General features: G+C 41.3%; 1 protein-coding gene across 1 annotated transcript in view; it reads right to left on the minus strand.

Annotated features, from left to right (window-relative positions):
* Nucleotides 1-4,895: 4,895 nt before the first annotated feature.
* LOC130119132 (interferon a3-like) overlaps nucleotides 4,896-11,375 on the minus strand; it is a 6,532-nt gene continuing 52 nt past the window's right edge. Inside the window, exons 1-6 of the mRNA XM_056287548.1 lie at nucleotides 11,351-11,375; nucleotides 9,544-9,658; nucleotides 6,677-6,751; nucleotides 6,062-6,214; nucleotides 5,663-5,737; nucleotides 4,896-5,003 (exon numbers count right to left, since the gene is read on the minus strand). The exon at nucleotides 11,351-11,375 is cut by the window's right edge and continues 52 nt beyond it. Coding sequence (XP_056143523.1) covers nucleotides 4,896-5,003; nucleotides 5,663-5,737; nucleotides 6,062-6,214; nucleotides 6,677-6,751; nucleotides 9,544-9,658; nucleotides 11,351-11,375 — 551 coding nt within the window. The remainder of the gene's footprint in view (nucleotides 5,004-5,662; nucleotides 5,738-6,061; nucleotides 6,215-6,676; nucleotides 6,752-9,543; nucleotides 9,659-11,350) is intronic.

Below are 11,375 nucleotides of genomic sequence, written 5' to 3' on the forward strand. Positions count from 1 at the left end.
GGGGCTAATTACTGCCATGGCATCCGCTGCCGTGGTAACAGCACCGACAGCATCGAGCCGAGGACGGGTAGAAGCGCCCGACTCCATCGGTGAATGGCAGGTGTGGTTATTGCAGCAGCCCAGAGCGAACCAGGCTCTCGGCGGTGACGAGGCCGACTGCATGTCGGTGGTTCGAGTGGACTGGTGAACCTGGGGGGTTTTCCCTGCGAGGTCTCCTCTCAAAGGCTCAGCCGACCTAAAAGGGGATTTTAGAGTGTAGACTTGCCTGATTCACCAGGAACTAGGAAGAGTTCACTCAGAGGATAAAACAAATGACCCAAAACAGGTCTAGCTTGATAAAGTGGACTGTTAACCTGGCACAAACATAGACCGGTCTCATCTTCATTGAAAAACATAAAATAGATATTAGACGAAACTAATTAGAAATCGCAACTTAAAACAACCCAACTGGAATTAAAAAGGGGTTCAAACCAGGGATTTCAGTACATGGAGATGCATGAATGTGTGACACGTCGCTGTGAAGAGTTTTCGTGTTCAAGTCACGTTACACTGTCGTGTCGCTACATTGACAGCTGGCTCATTTTGGAGCCCAGTCTCTGGTCTGCTCGACCTCTCCTTAAGAGCCCGGATCTGGTCCAGTGTGAGATAGTGACACAAGTGTTACATTGTTCCATCTTATTTTCTATTGCATCACAGTACAACATATCTCTCGGTCTGGGTGACGTGTCCACAGGTCGCCCATGATAATATTTATGAGGAAAGGCCGAAGAAGAAATGGCGGGAGCCCGTTGAGAGCGCGTCTGCGCTGCTGTCTCGGGGCGACCGGATCCTATCTGGCCTCTAATAACGCGTGATATCTTAGACTCTTTACTGCCCACCAGGCCGGATTAACTCACCCAACCTCGGCGTTGCTGATAAATGAACACAGGTTGGAATCAACTGATTGCAACAAGACAATCTTCGTGGTGGCGCCATTGAATTACCGACAGCGCGCGATCACCGGCAGCTCCGGCTGAACAACAATGGCGGACGCGCTTCCGTCTTTACGTCTTTTGTGACGTAGACAGCTCACTGGCACTGCTGTAGGATCTCTAGTCTGTGATTATGCCACTGTATTGTTTATAAGGGTGGGGGTACCTGCGGTCACTGTATTGTTTATAAGGGTGGGGGTACCTGCGGTCACTGTATTGTTTATAAGGGTGGGGGTACCTGCGGTCACTGTGTTGTTTATAAGGGTGGGGGTACCTGCGGTCACTGTATTGTTTATAAGGGTGGGGGTACCTGCAGTCACTGTATTGTCTATAAGGGTGGGGGTACCTGCAGTCACTGTATTGTTTATAAGGGTGGGGGTACCTGCAGTCACTGTATTGTCTATAAGGGTGGGGGTACCTGCAGTCACTGTATTGTTTATAAGGGTGGGGGTACCTGCAGTCACTGTATTGTTTATAAGGGTGGGGGTACCTGCGGTCACTGTACTGTTTATAAGGGTGGGGGTACCTGCAGTCACTGTATTGTTTATAAGGGTGGGGGTACCTGCAGTCAGTCAGTGTGCATCTTAACTCCTGGAGTGATTCTGAATTGCTGGTTCATCTAGAACAGAGTAAGTATCATCTTTCTATCTTAACAAGTTGCTACTAGTCTTATTCCAGCTGCTTGAGTATTAGTCCTTTTCTCTATAATAATAATCATAATAATAATAAACCAATCTTGTATAGCGCTTTTCAAGTACTCAAAGTCGCTTTACAATAAATGGAGTGAAACAAGACGACAGATGAACATAACACAGACATACATACAGGAGTGCGGGGTGTGGCCTGCGGGGTGTGGCCTGCGGGGTGTGGCCTGCGGGGTGTGGACAATTAGCAATCAGTGTTCTTTAAATCACTGCTGCTGCTTCCAAGCGTCAGGCAAACAGGTCTAGGTTTAACGAAGGCTAAAGTGAACAAAGGCAAGCACGACTCTTTCAAGCCAAGGCTTCGTCAAGCACGGACTGCTCTTTTTAGATCCGGTCACTCATCAGTATTGTGTGTACCTAGTATAGACTATGTGTTTCCTCCGCATTCCTGTCCTTTCCTCTTCCCGGGGCTGGCATAGACGTATGGTCATTCCTAGGTGCTGTGACCCTACCGATCTCATCCGTCCCACTCTCTCCACTCACGCTGAGCAAGTGGTGATGGGAGGGCTCTGGAATTGATTGCCAGTCTGCGGTGCCTGAAGCTGAGTTTATCTCAGGCTACGCATCCTTGGTCTCCTTCAACTTCCTTGCTCTAACTGAGACCTGGATCATGCCAGAAAACACTACCACACCTGCAGCTCTGTCTGATGTGTACTCTTTTTCTCACACTCCCAGAGCTGGGAGGCAGGGTGGTGGTACTGGCCTGCTGATCTCCCTGAAATGGAAATACTCTCTTGTTTCCATTCCACACTTTTCTCCGCCCTCTTTTGAATTTCATGCTGTTACTGTCTCTTATCCAGTCAAACTCACCACCGTGGTTGTGTACCGCCCACCAGGCCCCCTTGGTGAGTTTCTGGAGGAGCTTGACACACTTGTCTCGCACTTGTCTCACACTTCCCTGTTGATGACTCTGCACTTATCCTTCTCAGTGACTTCAACATCCACACTAACAAGCTAGATCCATTCCTCCTTTGACCTTGTGTTGTTAAAGGTGTATTTCGTATGTCTTTCTGTCTTCTTGGTGCAGTGGTTAGCGCGGTCGCCTCACAGCAAGAAGGTCCTGGGTTCGAGCTCCGGGGTGGTCCAAACTTGGGGGTCGACCCATGTCATCCTCTGTGTGGAGTTTGCATGTTCTCCCTGTCTATGTGGGTTTCCTCTGGGGGCTCCGGTTTCCTCCCAAAGTCCAAAGACATGTAGGTCAGGTGACTCAAAAGACATGTAGGTCAGGTGACTCAAAGACATGTAGGTCAGGTGACTCAAAGACATGTAGGTCCGGTGACTCAAAGACATGTAGACCAGGTGACTCAAAGACATGTAGGTCAGGTGACTCAAAGACATGTAGGTCAGGTGAATCAAAGACATGTAGGTCAGGTGACTCAAAGACATGTAGGTCAGGTGAATCAAAGACATGTAGGCCAGGTGACTCAAAGACATGTAGGTCAGGTGAACCAAAGACATGTAGGTCAGGTGACTCAAAGACATGTAGGTCAGGTGACTCAAAGACATGTAGGTCAGGTGAATCAAAGACATGTAGGCCAGGTGACTCAAAGACATGTAGGTCAGGTGAACCAAAGACATGTAGGTCAGGTGACTCAAAAGACATGTAGGTCAGGTGACTCAAAGACATGTAGGTCAGGTGACTCAAAGACATGTAGGTCCGGTGACTCAAAGACATGTAGACCAGGTGACTCAAAGACATGTAGGTCAGGTGACTCAAAGACATGTAGGTCAGGTGAATCAAAGACATGTAGGTCAGGTGACTCAAAGACATGTAGGTCCGGTGACTCAAAGACATGTAGATCAGGTGACTCAAAGACATGTAGGCCAGGTGACTCAAAGACATGTAGGCCAGGTGACTCAAAGACATGTAGGTCAGGTGACTCAAAGACATGTAGGTCCGGTGAATCAAAGACATGTAGGCCAGGTGAATCAAAGACATGTAGGTCAGGTGACTCAAAGACATGTAGATCAGGTGAATCAAAGACATGTAGGTCCGGTGAATCAAAGACATGTAGGTCCGGTGACTCAAAGACATGTAGGTCCGGTGAATCAAAGACATGTAGATCAGGTGAATCAAAGACATGTAGGTCCGGTGACTCAAAGACATGTAGGTCCGGTGACTCAAAGACATGTAGGTCAGGTGACTCAAAGACATGTAGGTCCGGTGAATCAAAGACATGTAGATCAGGTGACTCAAAGACATGTAGGTCAGGTGACTCAAAGACATGTAGGTCAGGTGACTCAAAGACATGTAGGTCAGGTGACTCAAAGACATGTAGGTCCGGTGAATCAAAGACATGTAGGTCAGGTGACTCAAAGACATGTAGGTCCGGTGACTCAAAGACATGTAGGTCAGGTGACTCAAAGACATGTAGGTCAGGTGACTCAAAGACATGTAGGTCAGGTGACTCAAAGACATGTAGGTCAGGTGACTCAGTCGTACTAAATTGTCCGTATGTGTGAGTGTGTATGTGCATGTGAGTGTGTGTATGTGCATGTGTGTGTATGTGTGTGCATATGTGTTTGCATGTGTGTGTGTGTGTGTGTGTGTATATGTGCATGTGCGTGAGAGTGAGTGTGTGTGTCTGTGCGTGTGTGTGTGGGCCCTGTGTGATAGTCTGGCGGCCTGTCCAGGGTGTCTCCCGCCTGCCACCCAGTGACTGCTGGGATAGGCTCCCACATCCCTGAGAGCAGGATAAGCGGTGTGTATAACGGATGGATAATAATGGATGGATGGATGGATGGATGGATGAACGGACGGACGGATGGAAATGTTTTGTATTTGTTTTCAATAAAGTTCAGAAAAGAGTATGGACAGTGGAAGTGGAGAGGAAGTGAACAAGCTGGCAGAGATGTTACCGGAACTACGTCAGCACCACGGTGTGCACGTAGGCCGGTAACAGCACAATGAAGAGCGGGTCTGAAAATACAGCATGTTTTATTTCATAACACAGAAGAAATGTATTTCAAATAAAAAACATAAAGCAACATCTGAGCTCCTCTTAAATAACCTGAATAAATAAATAATTTACAAATAAACATATAAATAAACCATCCGATAAATAAATAAATACATAAATACTGATGTAGAAAATGTCTTTTTAAAAAATCTCAATTTGTTCCCATTTTAAAATGATTCTCCTGGTAGCCAGTAGAGGGCGCTTTAGCGCTCTGCTGGCCATACCGGCAGCCAGCGGGGTGTGTTTGCTTTGTGCTGGTATTACTGGGAACCAGTGGGGCGTCTGACTGTGGCGAACAGCAGGTCCAGTTGTTCCAGATGTTTTCTGGTCTCTTTTCTGATCAGTTCCCAGGAAGCAGGACTGGAGCTCTGCACACAGAGAAATACTACATCAGTACCACTACTGCTGCAAATACTACAACCACTGGTACTACTGCAAATACTACATCAGTACCACTACTGCTGGAAATATCATTACCACTACAGCTGGTACTGCTGGAAATATCAGTACCAATACTACTGCAAATACTACAACCACTGGTGCTACTGGAAATACTACATCAGTACCACTACTGCTGGTACTGCTGGAAATATCAGTACCACTACTACTGCAAATACTACAACCACTGGTACTACTGGAAATACAACATCAGTACCACTACTGCTGTTACTGCTTGAAATATCAGTACCACTACTACTGCAAATACTACTACAACCACTGGTACTACTGGAAATACAACATCAGTACCACTACTGCTGGAAATACTACTACAACCAATGATACTACTTGAAATACTACATTGGTACTACTACTACTTAAAATTCCGCTATAATTGCTGAAACTACTGTAAATACTACATCAATATTAGTACTATTTGGATAATAGTACAGCCAGTGACACTGAAGAACTACGACAAATACTACATCAGTCCTACGAATACTGGGAATGGTACATCGTTACGACCACTACTGTTGGTAGATGTACTTGTAGTACTAGTGCTTGTACTTTTACTAAGTTGAAGACATACCATCTCACGCAGAGTTCTGTTGGCCAGTTTCCTGTAGTATCGTGTCAGTCTGGGGCCCGACTTCCTGTTTGAAACCTGCACGTGACAAACACACCAACATTCACTTCCTGTTTGTATTAGTAGCGAGTTAGTTCCTAGATAGTGCTACTAGCCAGTACTTAGTGCTGTTAGTTGGTAGTACTTCCTGTCTGTTTGTTGTCTGTCTGCTCACACAGAAGGGGACACAGACTATCTGCTGGTGTGTGTTGGTTGTGTGTCTGTCTGGCTGTCTGGCTGTCTGTGTATCGGATTGTGTGCCTGTCCATTCCATATGCCCTGATGGGTTGTGTGTGTGTGTGTGTGTGTGTGTGTGTGTGTGTGTGTGTGTGTGTGTGTGTGTGTGTGTGTGTGTGTACTCACACAGGGGGTGAGACCATCTTTCTGTCTGTGCAGAGTGATGAGGAAAATATCAGTCTTGCTGGTTTCCCAGTTAGCGGAGGAGAGGTTGCCTTGGTGATAAAGATCGATGATGAGCTCCAAACTGTCCTTAATGAACTTTAACCTTGTCTCTACCTGAACACACACAGAGACACACACAGAGACACACACATAGAGACACACACATAGAGAGACACAGAGACACACACATAGAGAGACACAGAGGCACACAGAGACAGTTAACTTTGCTGGATCCAACCATAAATCGATAGACAGATAATCAGTGTTGTGTTGTGTTGTGTGTGATGTGTTGTGTTGTGTTGGAGAGTGATAGATAGATAGATAGATAGATAGATAGATAGATAGATAGATAGATAGATAGATAGATAGATAGATAGATACATAGATACATAGATACATACATACATGTAGATAGATGGATGGATAGACAGACAGACAGACAGACAGACAGACAGACAGACAGACAGACAGACAGACAGATAGATAGATAGATAGATAGATAGATAGATAGATAGATAGATAGATAGATAGATAGATAGATAGATAGATAGATAGATAGATAGATAGATACAGTACCTTAGTTCTTCTCATGTTTGTGTACAAGGTATAAGGGAATGAGACAGGACACTCCTGTTCAGTCATGCGGCCACCCTGCACACAAAAACACACACACACACATGTTCATTATACACACACACACTGTAGCACACACTCTCTCTCACGTTCTCTCTGTCTCTTTCTCACACAAAAACATATAATGTAAAATATAAACTGTGTGAATATAATGTAAAATATAAACTGTGTGAATATAATGTTAAATATAAACTGTGTGAATATAATGTAAAATATAAACTGTGTGAATATAATGTTAATTATAAACTGTGTGAATATAATGTTAAATATAAACTGTGTGAATATATTAAATATAAACTGTGTGAATATAATATTAAATATAAACTATATGAATATAATGTTAACTATAAACTGTGTGAATATAATGTTGAATAAAAACTGTGTGAATATAATGTTAAATATAAACTGTGTGAATATAATGTTAATTATAAACTGTGTGAATATGTTAATTATAAACTTTGTGAATATAATATTAAATATAAACTGTGTGAATATAATGTTAAATATAAACTGTGTGAATATATTAAATATAAACTGTGTGAATATAATATTAAATATAAACTGTGTATATAATGTTAAATGTAAACTGTGTGAATATATTAAATATAAACTGCGAGAATATAATATTAAATATAAAATGTGTGAATATAATGTTAATTATAAACTGTCTGAATACAATGTTAAATATAAACTATGTGAATATAATGTTAAATGTAAACTGTGAATATAATGTGAAATGTAAACTGTGAATATAATGTGAAATGTAAACTATGTGAATATAATGTTACATATAAACTGTGAATATAATATTAAATATGAACTGTGTGAATATAATGTTAAACATAAACTGTGTGAATATAATGTTAATTATAAACTATGTGAATATGTTAATTATAAACTTTGTGAATATATTAAATATAAACTGTGTGAATATAATGTTAAATATAAACTGTGAATATATTAAATATAAACTGTGTGAATATAATATTAAATATAAACTGTGTATATAATGTTAAATGTAAACTGTGTGAATATATTAAATATAAACTGCGTGAATATAATATTAAATATAAACTGTGTGAATATGTTAATTATAAACTGTGTGAATATGTTAAATATAAACTATGTGAATATAATGTGAAATGTAAACTGTGAATATAATGTGAAATGTAAACTGTGAATATAATGTGAAATGTAAACTATGTGAATATAATGTTACATATAAACTGTGAATATAATATTAAATATGAACTGTGTGAATATAATGTTAAATATAAACTGTGAATATATTGAATATAAACAGTGCGAATATAATATTAAATATAAACTACGTGAATGTGATATTAAATGTAAACTGTGAATATAATATTGAATACAAGCTATGTGAATATAATGTTAAATGTAAGATATGTGAATATAATGTGAAATGTAAACTATGTGAATATAATGTTACATGTGAAGCCTGACAAAACAGGTAACGTGTGTGAATGTCCGATAATTAATAAAATTATTAACTCCAGTTAGTTCCACGTGTATATAACGTATATAATGTGTACATCTTCTAAAATGAAGGTACATTAATGAAGCTATTAACTCTAGTTAGTTCCACGTGTATATAACGTATATAATGTATAAATCTTAGAAAGTGAAGGTAAATTAATAAAATTATTAACTCCAGTTAGTTCCACGTGTATATAACGTATATAATGTGTACATCTTCTAAAGTGAAGGTACATTAATAAAGCTATTAACTCTAGTTAGTTCCACGTGTATATAACGTATATAATGTATAAATCTTAGAAAGTGAAGGTAAATTAATAAAATTATTAACTCCAGTTAGTTCCACGTGTATATGACGTATATAATATATGCATCTTATAAAGTGAGGGTACGTTAATAAAACTATTAACTCCAGTTAGTTCCACGTGTATATAACGTATATAATGTATACATCTTAGAAAGTGAAGGTGAATTAATAAAAACCAATAACTCCAGTTAGTCCCACGTGTATATGACGTATATAATGTATACATCTTATAAAGTGGGTACATTAATAAAACTAATAACTCCAGTTAGTTCCACGTGTATATGACGTATATAATGTATGCATCTTATAAAGTGAAGGTACGTTAATAAAACTAATAACTCCAGTTAGTTCCACGTGTATATAACGTATATAATGTATACATCTTATAAAGTGAAGGTACATTAATAAAACTAATAACTCCAGTTAGTTCCACGTGTATATAACGTATATAATGTGTACATCTTATAAAGTGAAGGTACAATAATAAAACTAATAACTCCAGTTAGTTCCACGTGTATATAACATATATAATGTATACATCTCATAAAGTGAAGGTACATTAATAAAACTAATAACTCCAGTTAGTTCCACGTGTATATAACGTATATAATGTGTACATCTTATAAAGTGAAGGTACATTAATAAAACTAATAACTCCAGTTAGTTCCACGTGTATATAACGTATATGATGTATACATCTTATAAAGTGAAGGTACATTAATAAAACTAATAATTCCAGTTAGTTCCACGTGTATATAACGTATATAATGTATACATCTTATAAAGTGAAGGTACATTAATAAAACTAATAACTCCAGTTAGTTCCACGTGTATATAACGTATATAATGTATACATCTTATAAAGTGAAGGTACATTAATAAAACTAATAACTCCAGTTAGTTCCACGTGTATATAACGTATATAATGTATACATCTTATAAAGTGAAGGTACATTAATAAAACTAATAACTCCAGTTAGTTCCACTTGTCGTAGTAACTCACCATCTGCTCCAACTGCGTCAGGGACCTGTTGCTAAGGAGACCGTAGCTTTGCAGCCAATCGCAGCAGCGGACCAGGCACGTGACGCCGCAGAGCAGGAAGAGCAGGCGGATCCAGCTGTGCATGGTGACAGATGAAATATTCATATGAAATAATATGAAGCAGATTGAAATGGACGTTGGTTGTGTGTAGTCTGTAAGGTGTGATCATGGTCGGTACCTGAAGGAAGCATTTTAAACCCAGTCTGGAAAGAGAAAGAAAGAAATTCCCACTTTCACCTCTGGAACGCGTCTTTTCACTTTCCAAACTCTCCGTCATTCCTGCCGAGCGACAAACGATCAGCTGCTGCGCTTCATGCTCTCCCCTCAGCACACGGGGGTTTCAGAGGACCTGCAGAAAACCTGCGCTGGAAAACGAGTCCAGGCAAATAGTGAAATGTGGTTAAAGGGAAGGTTTCATATGGAGTTTAATTTCGGAAGGGATAGTTAAGCTGCACTTTCACTTTAACAAGTTCTACAACGTCACCATTTCTTTAGCCGAGTCAACCGGCTGCTGAACTTCTGTTCCATCCTTCAGTCTTTCCTGAAGACTTCTCTCTCTCTCTCCCTCCCTCTCCCCCTCTCTCTCTGTCTCTCCCTCTCTCCCTCCCTCTCTCTCTCTCCCTCCCTCTCTCTCTCTCTCTCCCTCTCTCTCTCTCCCTTTCTCTGTCTCTCCCTCTCTCTCTCTCCCTCCCTCTCTCTTTCTCTCCCTCTCTCTCGCGCTCTCAATCTCTCTCTCTCTTTCTCGCGCTCTCTCGCTCTCTCCCTCAGTCACTCCCTCTCGCGCTCTCTCTCTCAATCTCTCTCTCCATCTCTCTCAATCTCGCTCTCTCTCTCTCAATCTCTCTCTCTCTCTCTCAATCTCTATCTTCGTTCTTCCTTTACTTTTTCTTTCTCATGGTCAGGCGTTACAACCAGCTCCTCCTCTCCTGCCTTCCGACGCTATTTTCCGTTTTTATTGACAAAGCGACTGCAGACATGTGCTCAGCATAATGGTAGACGGTATGAATATAAATACATAAGTCACAATGCGCAGCATAATGGTAGATTCCTGTTCTCTTCCAGGTTATCGTCTCTCCATTACTAGTGTAAACTACTAATAAGACACGTTAGCCCCTAGCTAGCTAACGGGTCTGACCCTTTAGCCGAGCGGTTAGTGACGTCGCCTTGTGGTGCAGTACACCCGTATCGAATCCCGCACCGGGCAAGAGAATAACCGGTTACACTTGTATCCATATGTGTTGATGAGGAAGACTGTGATCTGGTTTACACAGAGCACCATTAAGCAAAAGTGCCCCAACGTCCTTTCCACGACCTAAAATGTCCCCAGCAAGAACAGCCCGCAGCTCCGCCATGTTGGAGGACGGCGACGCCTCAGCAGCCCGCCACCCTTCACACGGACGTCCTCGTTGTCGGTCTGGGTTTACCAGAACCACGTTTTCAGCGAAAATCGGACGAACGCAGGGAAATAAGACGTCGCAGTTGTGGTCCACTCTTCGAAAAGCAGTTTGCAAAACAGATTCTACAAAGTTCTGGCCTGACGGCGCAAAGCATCAGATTCGAACCAGGGAAACAGCGCAGAAACTGACCACAGTTGAATATGACCCAGGACTAGTTTCCCAAACCAGCCGGTTGAATACATGCATGGAGTAAAGACGCGATTAGGGTTTTTGCTTACTGGACCGGCCCGGTCCGGTCCGACCGGGTTCTTACACCTCTGCGGCCAGGGGAGCTGTGGTGTATGACTCACATCCGGCCACTCCGACTCTACAACACGATCAGCTCAGCACGGCGCA

Source organism: Lampris incognitus, chromosome 10 (genome assembly GCF_029633865.1).
Source record: "Lampris incognitus isolate fLamInc1 chromosome 10, fLamInc1.hap2, whole genome shotgun sequence".
NCBI classification, from domain to species: domain Eukaryota; kingdom Metazoa; phylum Chordata; class Actinopteri; order Lampriformes; family Lampridae; genus Lampris; species Lampris incognitus.